The sequence below is a fragment of the Elephantulus edwardii genome, unplaced genomic scaffold, assembly GCF_000299155.1.
Source record: "Elephantulus edwardii isolate Elephantulus edwardi_28Jun2011 unplaced genomic scaffold, EleEdw1.0 scaffold00020, whole genome shotgun sequence".
NCBI classification, from domain to species: domain Eukaryota; kingdom Metazoa; phylum Chordata; class Mammalia; order Macroscelidea; family Macroscelididae; genus Elephantulus; species Elephantulus edwardii.
Genome location: NW_006399770.1, coordinates 27,191,707 through 27,209,354, shown reverse-complemented (window position 1 = coordinate 27,209,354; position 17,648 = coordinate 27,191,707). Strand labels below are relative to the sequence as shown.

The 17,648-nt window shown below is 40.2% G+C and overlaps 1 protein-coding gene across 2 annotated transcripts in view; it reads left to right on the top strand.

Annotated features, from left to right (window-relative positions):
• Nucleotides 1-16,067, top strand: part of SLC25A24 (solute carrier family 25 (mitochondrial carrier; phosphate carrier), member 24) — an 80,077-nt gene extending 64,010 nt beyond the window's left edge. For both annotated transcript variants that reach the window (XM_006882464.1, XM_006882465.1), the window contains exons 7-10: nucleotides 6,745-6,852; nucleotides 10,047-10,214; nucleotides 14,322-14,472; nucleotides 15,693-16,067. In XM_006882464.1, coding sequence (XP_006882526.1) covers nucleotides 6,745-6,852; nucleotides 10,047-10,214; nucleotides 14,322-14,472; nucleotides 15,693-15,877 — 612 coding nt within the window. In that variant the 3' untranslated portion in view covers nucleotides 15,878-16,067. The remainder of the gene's footprint in view (nucleotides 1-6,744; nucleotides 6,853-10,046; nucleotides 10,215-14,321; nucleotides 14,473-15,692) is intronic.
• Nucleotides 16,068-17,648: the final 1,581 nt, after the last annotated feature.

Genomic DNA, 17,648 nt, shown 5'->3' with positions numbered 1-17,648 from the left:
AAGGGAGGACGCTTTATCACCTTACTGGTGGTCTTGGGTTACAGCTGCTTGCCTTCTTGCTCCTGAGGGCCGCGACGGTTTGCCCCTAGCCGGGGGCCAAGTGCAGCTCGCCCCGGGCAGAAGGCCACGACGGCTCGCCCCTGGCAGAGGGCCGAGGGCAGCCCACCCCGGACAGAGGGCCGCGACGGCTCGCCCCAGGCAGAGGGAATTTGATATCACTTCTAAGGAGGCTTGTGTTCTTTATTTTTTTGTGTGTATTCTTTCCTAAGGAGATTATAAAGGAAAGGTAGAATTTTACCTTGATCATTTTAAATTCAGAATAGAACCTGTATATTAGCATAAACCTGTAAGTATCTCAATCTAACATATGGAAGGGAAAACATTTTAGTTGAAATTCTTGGCTATATTTGACATTGCTGTAAAATGGACTTTAATTTGGAGGGAAAGAACTTTGCAGGCAAGGGTTTCTCATTGTACTCCAGCACTGAAATAGGGCCCAGCATGAGATTCTGTTTAGTAATTGTTTGTTGAATGATTAAAAGACTTGTTTAAAATACCGCTTCAACCTGTCATGATGTTAAGGTGAAATGTGGCATTCTCTTGATGGTATCAGCAGGACTGCCTTAAATGACCATCCATAAAGTGTTTTCATTGCTTATCACAGCCATTGAGAGCCTTAAAATTTTAACTGCACCTTATAGTTTTGTTGTTGTTGTGTACTGTCAAATCGGAACCGACCCATTGCTGGCCCATAACACATTTTCAGTGGTAATAAATCACATGAGATGAGATGGCTCGGATTACAGCAGTGGGTGTATTTCTATTATGGCATGTTTTGTTGTTGTTGTTATGTGCCGCTTAGTCACCTGATACCCATAGCGACCTTATATACAGCAGCTCTGAAGCCTGCCCTGTTCTGAGCCAGTCTCACTAATTCTAACACACCAGTCCTATTGCCCCATTAATGTGTAAATCCATCTCATCTGGGGTCTTCCCATCTTGGGCTGTCCCTCCACCCTTCCAAGCATGATATCCTTCTCCAAGGACTGGTCTCTCCTGGCCATGTGCCCAAAGTATGTGAGACAGAGCTTCAAAATCCTAGCCTCCAAGGAGAAACTTGTTTCACCCTCTCCAAGACAGACTTGTTTATTTTCTTGGTGGTCCACCTCAGCACCACAACTCAAAGGCATCGTTGATTGTTCTATCATCCTTAGTCATTGTCCTGCTTTCTGATCCATAGCAAGTAATTGCTAAGTCAATGGCTTGGATTTCAAATAGTTTTTGAGAGTATTTTGTTCTTGAAGAACTAGAATATTGAAAGTTTACAAAGTTTTCTTGCGTTGGTTTGGGAAGTAGAGAAGCAGAGAAAAACATTAAAGGAAAGTCCCCGTAGCTTTTAATTAGAGCCTATCTTTGGGAAGAAATGTATTGTCCACGTGACTGTTGTTATTAGGTACCACTGAGTTGCCTCTGACTCAGGACTTCAGATCGAAACCCTGCCCGATCCTGTGCCAGCCTCACAGTTGCCACTGTGCTTAAGCCCGTTGTTGTAGTCTCTGTGCCAATTTGTCTCCTTGAGGGTTTTAATCTCTTTTGATGACCTTCTACTCTTTCAGGCTTGATGTCCTATTCCAATGACTGTTTCCCCTGATAACATGTAACATGTCCAAAGTCTGTGAGTTGCAGTCTCACCATCCTTGCCTCTAAGGAGCATCCTGGCTGTAGTATTTGTCTATTCTTTAGCAATCCATGATCTATCCTGTAGTCTTCACCAATACCACAGTCCAGAGACATTGTGTCGTCTTTAGTCTTCCTTATTCATTGTCCGGCTTCCACATGGATATGAAGACACTGAAAATACCCTGTCTTAGATCAGGCACACTTTAGTGTTTAAAGTGATAACTTTGCTCTTTAGCACTTTAAAGAGAACCTTGGCAGATTTCATGCAATATGTCTTTTTATTTCTTGACTGTTGCTATGCTGAGTGTTGATTTTGGATCAAAGTAAAATGATATCATTGACAGCATCAATTTTTTTTCTCTATTAATCATGATGTTGCCCATTGGTCCAGTAGTGAGGGTTTTTACTTTTTTGATGTTGATAAGCCATATTGAAGGCTGTAGGTTTTGATCTTCTGTAGCCAGGTTGTGTTATCTACATAATGCAAGTTCTTGATGAATCTTTTTCTAATAATGATGCCTCATTCTCCTTTACACAGTCTAGCTTCTTGAACTATTTACTCAGCATGTATTTGTTGCTGTTGTTAAGTGCTGTCAAGTTGAGCATGCCTCATAGTGACTTGATAGAACCCTGTTCTATAACTCGCATTCTTTCTCTAAGTCCACAGCATTTCCAGAGGCATGTTGCTTAGAAAGTAGATACCACTCTTGCTTCCAATCTTGTCTCAATCTGGGAGCTCCAGCCAACACTGTTCATCTTGGGTAACCTTTATGGCATTTGACACACCAGTGGCATAGTATTCAGTATCACAGCAACCCTAAGTTATCTCAGAACAGTAAATTGGCAGACAAGTGTTGTACCACTTAGGAGAATGCTCATTCTTAACACAGTTGACACCAGGCCTGAGGGTGGCCTGAGGGCCCAGTCGACTTATAAATACACAGTCCATCCACCAGGTCCTGGTTTACTCTACACAAGAGGCTTCTAGTCCACAGCTCACTGTTAGCTAAATTCAGCAAATCCAATCAGCTCACATGACTATGAAGGAGAACAAAACAACCCAGTAGTCCACACTTGACTCTCACCAAAACAAGAGAACCCACCTTCCAGAATCCAACCGCTTCACACTCCAAACTGGAGACTTAGTCAGGGCCCACCCACCTTTTAAATATGAGGGTTGCCCACCAGGTTCTGGTTGACTCAAGAGGCTTCCAGACCACAGCTGATTTGCATATTAAATAGATATGGATAAAAGATACAGTCTTAATGCACACCTAATGTTCAAGGATTTAGATCACATATATTATGTGTTAATGTTTTAAATAAGGATTTTTGGTGGTTTAGTGAGTTGTGCTGCAACTGAAAAGAATGTGGTTCAAATCCACCACCTGCTCTGTATCTGCAAGGAGGGCAGTCTCCTCCCATGCGATTTGCTGCCTCTAAACACCCTCTGGAGGGTCAGCTTTGAGCCCGTTCTGACTCAGTGGTACATAACAACAACAATGTTTTAAATATCCTTGTTTTTCTGACTCATAATTAGATTTTATGACAGAAAAGCCAGAAGTAAAACAGTACTCAAGACTAAAACCATTAGGTCAATTTGCAGAAAGTATTTTTTTTTAAGTCTCTTGTTATTGCAAGGAAACATGTGTATTGCTTTTTAAGTTCCTTGTCAGACTTTCACCTTGGACGTTACCAGAAGAAAACTGCTTCCACTCAGTAAAACTCTTTTCAGAGCCTTCTTTACAGTCTTCTGTTTTTTGCATGTTAACTCTCCCAGTAGTGAAGAAAGTTTTCTAAGTGGTGTGGTATTCTTATTTTTCTGAGGCCTATTATATATTCTTTACATTTTCTTCACTTTTGATGGTCTGCTCATTTCTCAGGATTGGCTTATGATCAGTTAGCTCCTAAACGTGTTTCCCAAGCATCTCAACCAAAACCGGTGCCTCCCTTGCCCAGTCTTCTTTTTCTTGATGTTGTTGCCTACTGACTCACCAACTGACTTAACCGTCCAGTGGGGTTTCAGAGAAAATCAATTGCGTTGGAGGAGATTGCCCATCTTCCTCTTGTCGAGTAGCTGGTGGATTTGAACCTCTTGCCTTTGTGTTGGCAGCACCAGTCCTTACTACTATGCCACCAGAGCTCCCTTAGAGAATGAATTTTGAATATCTACCTTTACCTTGGGTAATATAAATCCCATAGTGTTCCAGCTCACTCAGTCACTGCCATGGAGTCAGAACTGACTCATCACTGACACTCCAGCAAATTTCAGAGGTTTTAAATCCCAGGGGATGTTACCCGCCCATCTTTCTTCTTTGGAGTAGATAGTGATTTTGAACTACTTGCCTTTGTGTTGGCAGTGTACCACCTTATGCACTAAATCGCCAGACAGAGCTCATTGTATCCCCAGTGGGTTTTAAATTACTTGAAGGTAAATACTATTCTGAGTTCTTGATGCATCTAGCTAGCTTACTTCTGAATTCAGATGGGTTTATTAACTGAACAGCTAATAGTGTAGAAGAATGAAGAAACAGTTCTTTTCATTCAGCCTCTTAAGCCACTTTTTCAAGCAGATTATCAGTTTGGAGTTAAGCTGTGGTTTGCTTGGGTTGTCATTACCACAATGGTGTAATTGTGTCATTGACAGAGTCGCAGTGTGGTCTAATGTTATCATGGTTTAAGCTGGCCTCTATATCCTAGCTGCCCACTGACCTGCCATCTTTCTGATTTCTCTGCCCATTATCCTTATGTCTACTGTATCTCTTAGCATCTCTGCTTGCAGAACCATTGGTTACTTCTGTCTGATCAACACATAGACACACCATCTCTTTTTCCATTAATGTTATAGTGTTGAACATCCTTCAAGACCCTTGGGGGTTATTTCCTTCAGGAAATCTCTGAGAACCACATTGCCCATTTAGATTGCTATCTATCTTCTGCATCATTCTAGTTCCCTTTACTCCCCTATGTTTCAGAACTTCCACGCTTAATTCAGATTATCTACATACTTCTGTTTCCCCTGAATGAGACTGAGTTTTCTTAAGCAATAGCTTTTTTTGTTCTTGGGTTTATGCCCTTATCAGTTTACTCATTGCAAAGAAATGCTTACTGAGTGAGTGAAAAGACTACCAGAACAGGCATTTGAGGTCAAGTCAGCCTAAGTCTTAAGCCCGTTAAGATAAAAGGAAAGATAATACAGGCAGAAGCAGTAGCATGTGGACAGAAGCTTAGGCATGCGAAGACACCATTCATTGAATTGAAGGCAGTTCACACACCTAGTGTGTGTCTAGAACAAAAATGATGAAAAGAAGGCTGACAGGCAGCCAGGAACCATTGTGAGTATGGTGGAGGGCTATTGAAGCATCTTTTGTAGGAGTGTAATGAGTTCATGGGCATTTAAGAAAGATAAGTCTAGCACATAAGTGGAGAATATATTGGAGAAGAGTGAGACGAGTGGAGACGGGGAGATGATTTAAGGAGATATTGTAGTGGTTCAGGTAAGAAACTATGAGCACTATTATCAGGTAGTGGCTGTAGGGGTTTGAGATGGGAATGAATGGAAAATATTTTGGAAATAGAATCAACAGAATTCAGTGATTGATTTAAGATAGGAACAGAGGAATCATGGTTTATACTCAGGTTCCTGACTTCAGCATTTTTAAATACATAAAGAATAAAATAGGGGGAATAGATTTTAGAAGAAGACACTGAGTTCCATCGTACTGAGTTTGAGATACCTCTGTGTCTTCCGATTCCTAGCACAGCCCATAATAAAATTCAAAGAAGTCCAGAGAAGGAGAATGAGTTTATTGGCTTCAAGTTCTAGGGGCTAGTAGTAAAAATCCAAGTGTTGGCAGGTCCATGCTCTTTTCAAAGGCTCTGGGAGGTCCGTTCATGTTTCTCTTGGTTTTTTGTAGCCTTAGGCATCCGTTGGCATGTAGATGTATTGTCACTGTATTTTTTTTAAATAAGAAAACTACTTTTACTTGTAGTTAAAACTCACTCTACAGAAATATAAATTCTTCACTATAACTTCTTCAAATATCCTATTTCCAAACAACCATAAGTAGTTAGACTTTAACAAATCTTTGTGAGAGAAACAATTCAATCCATAAAACATTGGTACAAGTGTGTGGATCTGCCCACTAGGTAAGTGGGCCTGTAATCTAGAAATCAAGAGAGAGGTTTAATAAGTTAATAGGTTTTTGTTGAGTTGAAGTCAATGGAATGAGTAGGATCACTCAAGAAATACGTATTAAGTAGAATCTTGAGAATAAAGTCCACAGAAATAAAGCCCAAAGAAAGAAGTATAAAAAAGGAGAAGCTTGCAAAGAAGACTGAGATGTAATGGTTGGAGAGACAGGAGGAAATGCAGAGAAGTCGGGGGAAGCAGAGAGTTTCATGAAATGCTGTTGTTGAGTGCTGTGGTGTTAGATTTTCTGACTGTTGCCTCCAAGATGCAGATTGGACTTGGTAGCACAGTGTATGTATCTAGCATAGTGCCTAGCACTTTATAGACTGTCTCAGCTCATCTATTTGTATATGGGATGTTTAGCCCCTGTGCTTTAGATGCCTACTTCCCCCCCCCTTTTATTTAAATAGTAGATACCTACCTTTAATGAACCACCATAAATTCACTAAGTGCCTCTGGTAGGTGTTCTTTGGGTACAGGATGTAAAAGGTGTCTTCATTGTTAACATCCAGGGAGGTTTTAAACAAAATATGCCTAATGGTATTAATCTAATGTGTGAGGAATGAGGCCCATATATCCTGTGCAGTCTAAAATAACCCCTTATTTTTTATGCATCTAGGGATGAATTCTTTTGTTTTTGCAATGGGGCACCAGGGCCCTGTGTGTGGAATATCCGGGTTGTATGGGAACTGATTTTGGAAACCTTTGTCCAGTAAACTGAATGTATTCACAGTTAAGATTTGCTCTTCTTCTCAATGTTGTTAACTCAGTGCAGACCTTTTGAGATACACAGAAACGTTGTCCATGAATTGATTTCTAAGAGCTGATTTCTATTTTGGCATTAATACCCTTTTAAAAACTCCTTTCGACAGTACAAGAAGTTGCTTACTGAGGAGGGACAGCAAGTAGGAACCGTCGAGAGGTTTATTTCGGGTTCCATGGCTGGAGCAACTGCACAGACTTTTATTTACCCCATGGAGGTAAGAGCCCTGTGAAGTTTGACCAAATTTGGATGATGTTTGTATTAGTGATTTATTGCAATGAAATTAATTATCCCAAAAGTTGTTGTTGTTATGTGTTGTTATGAGTTGCCTACAACTCATAGCGATCCTATGTACAACAACGCTAAACCCTGCTCTAACATGTGCCAATCTTACTGTCTCTGACACACCTACCCCATTACCTTAATCACTGAATCAATCCATCTCATCGAGGGTCTTCCTCTCCTGTGCTGTCCTTCCACGCTCCCAAGCATGATATCCCTCTCCAAGGACTGAGCCTGCCTTGCAATATGTCCACAGTATGTCAGATGAAGCTTCTGAATCCTTACTTCCAAGGAGCAGCCTGTTCTCACCCTCTCCAGGACGAACTTGTTTGTTCTCCTAGCAGTCAGTCCATGGAATATTCAACACTCTTCTCCAGCACCACAGCTCAAAGGCATCAGCTCTCCTTCTGTCACCCCTAGTCATTGTTCATCTCTCAGATGCATAGCAAGTATTTACAAAGACAATGGCTTAGATCAGGTGCACCTAAGTCTCCAGACTGACAATGTTGCTCTGTAGTACTTTGGAGAGATCCTGTGACAGCAGACTTTCCCCAGTGCAATTTGTCTTTTCATTTCCTGGCTGCTGGTACCAACAGTGTTGATTATAGAGCTAAGCAAACTGATGCTGTTAACAATCTCAATGTCTTAACCATCTATCATGATGCTGCCAATTGGCCCAGTGGTGAGAATCTTTGATTTCTTGATGTTGAGCTTCAATCCGTATTGAAGGCTACAGTCCTTGACCCTCTGCAGCAAGCACTTAAAGTCCTCCTCAGTTTCAGCAAGCAGGGTTGTGCCATCTGCGTAATGCAGGTTGTTGATGAGTCTACCTCCAGTCCTGATGCCACATTTCTCCTCATAGAGCCCAGCCTCCCGGATAATCTGTTCTGCACAAAGATTGAAGAGATATGGAGGAAAAAACCACATCCTTGGCATTCATGCTTCCCAATTTTTAACCACGCTGTGTTTCCTTGCTTTGTTCTGAGGACTTCCCAAAATTAGTAACTTAAAACATCAAGCATTTATTACCTCTTCTTGTCTCTGAAACCTGACTCCCTTGGGTACCTTTGGCTCAGAGGCTCCTAACCTACAGTCAGGGTGTCATCCCCAACTTCAGGCTCCCCAGTGCTCTTCTCCAGGCAGATCTTCTTCCAGGCTTCTCACAGAACTGTTTGCCTTAGGTCCTTACTGGCCTTTAGGTTTTTACCACATGCCCATCTCCATAGGCTTCCCGAATACCCTTAAACACAGCACTTCCCCCAAAGGCAGGAGATAGCAAGCACCCAAAGTGGAAGCTGCAGCCTTTTGTCACTGCTGCCATGTTTTATGTGTCACCCAGACCAGCCCTGGTGGAGTGTGAGGGAACTATACAGGGGTGGAAAACCTCTAGGCAGGATCATTGGATGCCATCTCGGAAGCTGGGTGTCAGAAGGTTGATGAGAATTCGAACTCTCATAAAAGTTGCTATAGCATAAATGTAGGTGATGTAATTCTAATTAGACTTCCCTGCATCAGAACACAGGTTAACAAACTCTTCAGCCTGTTTTTTATAGCCCTAGAGCCAAACATGGATTTTACCTTTTAAACTTTTTCAAAAGATTATTTAAAAAAAAAAAAAGAGCACAGTGGTTTGATATATTAGGCCTACAAAGTGTAAAATATTTCCTATCAGGCCTTTTACAGAAAACATTCACTGGATCTTTCAGAGCAAAATTAATAGCTGTAGATGTGACTATCTTTACTGATATAACAGAAGGGTTTCTAATAAGTGATTAGAATAAAAGCAAGATATACCCTTTGGTATGCAAATTAGTGTAGGTTTCTTTGTAGCTATTTCAAATTGAATATTATTTCATTGCTTTCATATTGCCCCACACATCCCTCAAAAAGATCCTAATCGAATGCCTGTTTTTTCTTTTGTATCTTCCATCTGAGTTAATAGCATCAGCTGCCCACCTCCCCACCCTCATTTATATTCCTCTTACTGGTAACACTGAAGCCTTCATGATACTGTTCTCTTCACCCACTATGTATTATTGGTCACCAGTTCAATTTTGCTAAGACATCAATAAATTATCTCCTTTCCATTTTCTCTGCCTCTATCCTCATTCGAATTCTGTCTTTAGCAGTAGAAGTGTCTTCCAGCTCTGGTCTCTGTCCCTCAGTGGATATAATATGTAGAGATCAAAAGACTAGACAGTAATTTGAGTGGCAGTATGTATAGGGTGTTCTATCCATACCTACTCATTTTGTACAAAGTGTTGCTGAAACTGAAGAATACCTGAAGTGCTTGCTGCAGAAGGTCAAGGACTGCAGCCTTAAATATGGATTGAAGATCAACATCAAGAAAACAAAGATTCTCACCACTGGGCCAATTGGAAAGCATCATGATAGATGGTGAAGAGATTGAGATTGTCAACAGCTTCCATTTGCTTGGCTCCACAATCAACACTCTTGGTACTGGCAGCCAGGAAATTAGAAGATGAATTGCACTGGGGAAAGTCTGCTGTAAGGGACCTCTCCAGAGTACTGAAGAGCAATGACATCAGTCTGGAGACTAAGGTGTGCCTAATCCAGGTCATGATCTTTGCAGTTACTTAACTGTGCATCAGAAAGATGGGCAGTGAGTAGGGATGGTAGGAGGAGACTTTGAACTGTGGTGCTGGAGAAGAGTGTTGAATAGACTATGGACTGCTGGGAGAACAAACAGGTTTGTCCTAGAGAGGGTGAAGCCAGGTTGCTCATTGGAGACAAAGATTCTGAAGCTTTGTCTGATATACTTTGGGCACTTTTCAAGGAGGGACCAGTCCTTGGAAAGGGACATCATGTTTGGGGATGTGGAGGGACAGCAGAAGAGAGGAAGACCCTCGATGAGAAGAATTGACTGGGGTAATGGGGAAAGGTGTTTCAGAGACAATAAGGTTGGCTCAGTCTAGAGCAAAGTTCAAAGCTGTTGAACATAGGGTTGCTATAAGTCACTGGACTTGATAGCCCATAACAACAGCAGCAGCAGCAGCAGCAGCAGCTACAATATTTATTAGGTATTCTCTGTGAAATGATTTCTTTTTACTTCCATGGTGATAGAGTTAGCATGAACAATTGTATTTTGTTTTATTCATTCACATCCAGGTTATCAAAACCAGGCTGGCTGTAAGCAAAACTGGACAGTACTCTGGAATATTTGATTGTGCCAAGAAGATTTTGAAACATGAAAGCTTGGGAGCTTTTTACAAAGGTTATGTTCCCAACTTATTAGGCATCATACCCTATGCAGGCATCGATCTTGCTGTATATGAGGTGAGTTTTATAACACTCTTGAATCTGAAAATATGGTTTGGTGGTTCTGATTAGAATTTGACTTTACATAAAGTTAATTTTATATAAAACCAAACCCACTACCACTGATTAAATTTTGACTCGTGGTGACCCTCTTGTCAGGTTTTGGAGTCTGTAAATCTTTACAGGAGGCACGGACCATCTTTCTCCTTGGCTTGGCTGGTGGGTGTAAACTTCTGGCATGTTGGTTAACATCCCTACACATAATGTACTACATCACCAGGGCACCTATCAAATTTATATACACACCACAAAATGGTTTATAACCAAAAGTAGCTTCAGTGCGGTGTTAGTTGATCCTTTTTTCCAATAATCTTGAATCTGAGACCCCATCTATGTGGGTTGAGTTTTGTATTGGATTTTCTTGAGAGTTGTTTTTATTATTGAAGAGACTGGACTAAAACTCAGACATACCTGCTTAGAAGAGACTGATGTGCACCTGATCCAGGTCATGGTCATAATCACTTCATAATCACTTGCTATGTATCAGAAAGCTCAACAATGATTAAATATGACAAAATTGATGCCTTTGAGTTGTGGTGCTGCAGACGACTATTGAACAGCCTATGGACAACCAGAACAAATAGATCTGGGTGTTTTTTTAAATTTTTATTTTATTATTTGTGTGTACCATCAAATCAGATCTGACTGGTACAAGAGGGGATTGTCCCTCCTTCCCCAGTAGAGCATCTGGTGGATTCGAACCATGCGCCTCTGGGATTGCAGTGCAGCTTCTTGCCACTAGGCCACCAGCGCTCCCAGATCTGTTTTGGAGAGGGTGATTTCAGGTTCCTCCTTGGAGGCAAGGATTTTGAAGCTCTGTCTCACATTGGGTACGTGAGCCAGTATTAGAGAAGGACATTATTTTTGGAAGGATTGGAGGGACAACTCGGGAGAGGAAGACCCTGGATGAGATGGAATGACATGGTAACTGGCAGTGGGATTGATTAGGTGTGTTGGAGTCAGTGAGACTGGCTCAGGATATGGCAGAATTCAGAGCAATTGTCCATAGGGTAGCTATGAGTCAAGGACAACTCAATGGCCCATAGTAACAGCAACATGATTGATACACACATTTGTCAAGCACATTGTTAGGGACAAGTCCTGAAATATACTTGGAATAGATTTAGGGATTGAAAAAAAAGATGTTGTGCCTGTCTTTCAGAAACTGAAGGTCTGGTGGGGAGTTTGCTGTGATAGAGGTGACCCTGCCTCCAAGGAGGGACCCAGCCTACCGCTGAGGGGAGGGTACAGTGTGTAATGATTGCTTTCTCAGAGGCCTTACTGGAGCTGAGTTTTAAAGGAAGAATAAGTATATTTGCGAGAGTGTGTTTGTACGAACAAAACAGCATGGAAAAACAGCATAGGACTTTAGGAGAGAGTATTGGCAGGAAGATAGCTGGACGTTTTTTAGAAATTTGTGAGTAGCTGTGTTAGGTAACAGGACTTGACAGCACTGGAGAAGTAGGATAGATTGAGATTCCAACTTCCATTTTGCTCAAATGAGGAGATGGACTTGTTTCCTAAAACTGACATATAGCTATTGAAGGACAAACTAGGAGAGAGACTTAATTAGATTTTTTTTTTTCTAAACCTCTTTCCGCCAGCTTTAGTAGTGATTGTAGGGAATCCTGGAGAGGACTAGATTTGGTTAACTGACAGGTGGAGATGAAAGTGAATTTGATGCTTCCCGTGTTACACTTGAAGTACATGTCAACAGCTCAGTGCAGAGGCCTGGGAGTTAGGTGCTTATGTAAGTCAGTAGCTTGGCAGAAATACTTGGGTCTGGGGAGAAATATTTGATAACAGTGCAAGTGGCAGTGAAAACACTGGTTTTGGTGAAATCACCAATTTGCATTGAAGAATGGAGCATGGGATGTGAGGCCAGTCAAGCCGTGATGACAGAAGGAGAACCAGAAGAGGAGGTGCAGCCTGGAAGCCGACAAAGGGGAAGATGCCAGGGGAGACAGTGGGGGCTGTGAAAGTTCAGGTGAGATATGGACTGAATGGGTCTAACAGGCATAGAGTAGCTTCAGGGAAGTGGCTTTGGAAATCAGTACAATGAGAAATAAATGTCAAGTGAAGGGAAGGTAGGTAGTGCGTAAGAAACATGATGAAGGGAGTGTGGAAAATAGACTTGAAGATATGAGAAGTCTTGGTGTCTTGGGTGAAACTTCATGGGATGAGCAAGCTTTAAGAATACTTATGAATTGAGGGTACAGAGTCAGTGAAGAGACAATGAATTCATGAGTGAATGGACACATTATTCTTTTTACAGAAAACGGAGATTTGAGAGTCAAGAAATGATAATGCGATGGGACATTAGAGGGAGACTGAAATAAGTTATGAGATGTAGAGGGAGAACTTAGATCATTTATATTTTGTAGAATTTTAAATTGATTGCTGAGTATTTTATAGAGTGCATCCTCCCGTCATTCTCCCTGCCCCCACCCCCAGCCTTTTCCTTGCTCTTGTCTTACTAGTGCAAAAAGTTTTTATCAATTTCTAGTGATTTGTTTATTTTCCTCATTGTTGTAGCTCAAAAACATGTAGACTCCACAGCCTTATTTATAGGGTTATTCTTGTGGTGGAGTTGTCAGATTCAAGTACTCAATTAAAACATTTCATTAAAATATTCAAACTACTTGTGTAGTTTTTTAATTTATTATCTTGAATTTGTAAACTTGGAGAGCTCTGTTGGCATAGTTTGTAGGGAGTTGTGCTGATAACCCAAAGACAGCAAGCATCCCCTTGAGAGAGAGATGAGAAATCTCTTCCCATGTGATTTACAGCCTCCAAAATTTGCTGCATGGTCAGCTGTGAGCCAGTCTGACTCGAAGGCAATGAGTGAGTTTTGAGAGTATTGTTGTTTTGTTGTTGTTATGTGCCATCAAGTTGCTTGCGACTCATAGCGACCCTATGTACAACAGCCCTAAACTCTGCTCTGTCCTGTGCCAATCGCACCGTCTCTGACATTCCCATCCTGATTACCCCAGTCACTGAATCAATCCACCTCTTAGAGGGTCTTCCCCTCCTGCACTGTCCCTCCACCCTACCAAGCATGATGTCCTTCTCCAAGGACCAGTCCTTCCTTACAACATGTCCAAATATGTTAGACAGAGTCTCAGAATCCTTGCCTCCAGGGAGCCGCCCGGTTTAACCCTTTCCAGGATGAATCTGTTTGTTTTCCTAGTAGTCCATAGTACCCTCAATACTCTTCTCCAGCACCACAGCTTAAGATATTTTACATCTAAAAACTACACTTTTTTAAAAAGTGTTTTATAATGACATTTCTCCCAGGAATTGCTTTCTAATGAAAATACAGGTACCCCATGATAATAGTAGGAAAGAACAACCTGGGCCTGACTCTGAGCCTTTTTAAAAAAATCTCTATGCTCTGAGACAGTGTTTTCCTCTCATTTACAAAATCCAAATGATAGATTCATGCCAGAGTATTTGTAAGGGTAAAATGAAAAATGTCTGAGTAAAGTATAAAGTGAGATCTAATTAGTCATTCCTTGTTACTCAGGAATCCCTTCTCTGCAAATTTTCCTGCCTGCCAAAACTTGTACCTTTAAATCAATACTTTCTTTTGCTTTTGTGGTCATTTGCAATCTGTTTATATAGAGAATGGGAAAACCAAGTGCTATGAGGTGCATGATCCCAGCAGAGCTTGAACAAGGCCAATGATTGGCAACTGCTCTCAGTGTTGGTGATGACTTTATAGAAAATGATGATTGTGGAATATGAACTTTGACTACAGCAGTAGTACATCATTTACTTAACACTTAGAGCAAAAGATGTTCTTTGTATCCTAGTTTCTGGTCTGGTACTGATCTTCATGTGTACTTAAGCTGACAGAGGAAAACCTCATGTACCCCATATCTTCAGTGATGTTTCCACCTCTCTGCTAAGCTCTCCTTTCTGTTGTGTCTGCTGTCCTGGGAAGTCACCGCCCGATCTTACAGAAGTATGGCTTGTCTCTCATATGAACGAGAATAGTGCGAATTTTCACATTGAGTGAAGGCAGCTGCGAAATTAACTTTCCATTGTTCTTTTCCCTGGCAGCTCTTGAAGAAGCACTGGTTAGACAATTTCGCGAAGGACACTGTTAATCCTGGTGTCGTTGTGTTGCTGGGATGCGGCGCCTTGTCTAGCACCTGTGGTCAGCTGGCCAGCTACCCCTTGGCTTTGGTGAGAACGCGCATGCAGGCTCAAGGTGAGTGCCTGACTACAGAGTGACACAAAAGGCAGCCCAGCAGGACTGGGTGTGTGTATTTTCTCAGTTTTAGTAACAAGCGTAACTGAACAGAGCAGACTGTAGTTTGAAGACAGTGTTTTTCAACATTTTTTTTTAAAAATTGCATTATTACCCTCTTATGGACTCTTCTAAATACTCTTTTTCAAATCAGCCTTCCATGAAATTTATCCCTACTGTGCTTTATACATGAAAAGAGAAAGACCTTTTTTTTTTCCTTTTTTTAAAATTTTTCATTGGGTGAAGGTTTATAAATCTTATTGATTAATCTTACATTCATAAACATTTTATTTTATGACATTAATTACATCTGATTATTACCCTATTTAATCAGGAGGGCCTTTTCCTGTGTCTTTTTCCCATCACCCACATAAACTATAATTTAACAATTTTTACCCTCCTGTCTCTCCTTTCTATCTCTGTTGAGGCTCCAAGATTACATCCATTTGCAAACCGTTCCTTAGCATTTAATAATAGCTGTCAGGTTTTAAAATTTAAGACTTTCTTTGCCTACCTTTTGACAGTACAAGCTTTGGGATCTGGATGGTGTTGGATTCAGTTCCTGGCACTGGACCTCTTTGGGTTTTTGTTCTCTCATCCATAAGTGGAAACAAAAGCTGCAGTAAGGAATTCATGGCAATAGTAAGAATTAGCAGCAATGATATATGTAAAACAGTTGACATGTTATTCAGCTCTTGGTAAAAGGTGGCTGGAATTATTATTATCACTGCCATTGTGGAGGGGAGTAGCTGTACCTCAGTGAGTACACAGATGTTGCATTGCCTGCCCATTGCTATGAGAACATAGAGTGAGTAGGCTGACCTAACCTGGGGGCTAGGGCCGTCTTCCAATAGAGCCTGGAGGACACGTGTGGGTTGGTGTGGGGCAGCGGGAGCAAAGAGCATTACTCCTACCTGAGGGTAAGTATATGTGAAGACACTGAGGCAGGAGAAATGTGGCATATTTGAGGGGATGAAAGATTGTAATGGCTGTGTCATGGAGAGAAAAATGAAAATTTATAAACTATGCTCTCACTTAACCTTCGTAACTGTCCTTTAGGAGTGATACTATTCTAAACTATCATCCCTGCTCATACTTACATATCTTAATAATCAAGACTGAAATGGAACATGCTTGGAAATTAAATTAGGTTGGTGTCTTTTTAAATTTTTATCTTCTAGCCATGTTAGAAGGAACCCCTCAGCTGAATATGGTCGGCCTTTTTCGACGAATACTTGCCAAAGAAGGAGTGAGAGGTCTTTACAGGGGGATCACCCCGAACTTCATGAAGGTGCTCCCTGCTGTTGGCATCAGTTACGTGGTGTACGAAAATATGAAGCAAACCTTGGGAATAGCGCAGAAGTGACATGTTGAAGATTTTGCTTTAGTGTGATTACTGAAATCTCAACAATTTCGGGAGTTACTTTTTCTCCTAGAACTGCAACAAGACCATGGCAAAAAAAAGCAAGCTGTATTTTCTCATAACAAGGGAGAGTATATCGTTGATTACTTCAGCTATTTTGGCTTAATTTTATATGCACAGAATTGCTTAAAATCATAGTTTTCATAGTTTCACGCAATTTTTAAAAGCCAGAATGTACTTATCTTTCTTATTAGTCCTTTCTGCAAATATCTGCCCTGAATCCTACATCTGAAAAAATGTACTTGAATGAAACGTTTTTGGGTGTGGTAGAATTCTAAATCATTCATCTTTATTTTGGTTGGTCTAAGTTTATGCAAGTTTTTTATACTTCAGTATCTTTTCCTTAGAAAAACAAAACAATCAGAAAACCTAGAGACTTAAATTATTTTTTATGGACTTCTGAAAGGTTCCTTATAGAATTGTAAATGGGAAATTAGTTGCATTAAAGTGCCCTTTACAGCAACCAAAAGAGGTGTAGTCTTTATGTCATTATCTTTTCTTTAGCAGAAAAGTAGTAACATAAAGGCCAGGCTTTCAAAGCATGTGGATATCTTGTCTGTTCATACAATTTTTGCATAAGAAGAGGTATAAAATGATATTTATTTCACTGGGCACTTTTCCATTTTTTCTTGCACCATCATTTGGTTCCTGGCACTGCACAATAATTGACTGTCAAGTGTATTAATGCCAAATTATCAACACAGAACACCTCTTTGAAAAATTCTGTGACTTCTGTGATTGATTGGAAAGCTGCAGGAACCAACTTTGAGGAGAGTCTTAATGACATGAAATAGTTTGATCCTGGGGGACTGGCAGTCTTACTCTCCTTGCCTGTTTGAGTTCTTTAATCCTACCAGTCTCAATTTGGGCAGCATAAACCCAAGAAAAGAGTGACGATTAATAGTCATTTATATTAACTGTATACATTAGATGCCTGTAGTTAATTTAAAAGCCGAATTTATAAAGACATATGTTCCTTTTTTTGCCTCAAGTTTTAGTAACATTTTAAGATCTAGAAAACTTAATTTATAATATTATCAATAGTCTTTTTCATATGACAAAAGCAATGTTTTATAGTCAACTATCTTTTCTGAGATTTGTGTGATTAGGATTTAGAAAAATAATAGTTGAAAGTGTTCTTGTAAAAAAAAAATGAAAGTGTTCTTGTTGGTTTTATTTTAACTTAGTTCCTAAATTAAGACAAGTTTAGTTTCTAATTATTTCTGTTAGCTATTATCAACATTTCATTAAGAATTTTGTGAAACAACAGACATTAACTTCATTATAAGTCTACCTCTTATGTTTACTGAACCAAAGAGAAGCTGAAATACAATTTTCATCTGTATTAACTATTCCTGATGAATGACTCAATATTTTTATTACACATAATAGTAAACGTGGGACTTTGAATTTCAGGGATGCTTTGTACTTTGTGTAACACATATATGCCAGTATTAGCTATTTCTTTTTTTTTTACTTGTGGAAATGATGGAAATAAGTAATTTTGCTGATGTTTTTGAAATTGCAAAGTGCTGAAAAATAAGAATCTGTTCATTGTCCATTATGAATTTAAATTGTTCACTATTTAAAGTTTGTAAGGTATGAATGTGATTTATCTGTGCATCTTGTAATTTTGGGAAAAATAATCTTGTGCCTTTTGATAAAAGCTTAGAGCTAAACTTACTCTTTCTGGTGTTACTGTATATTTACATTC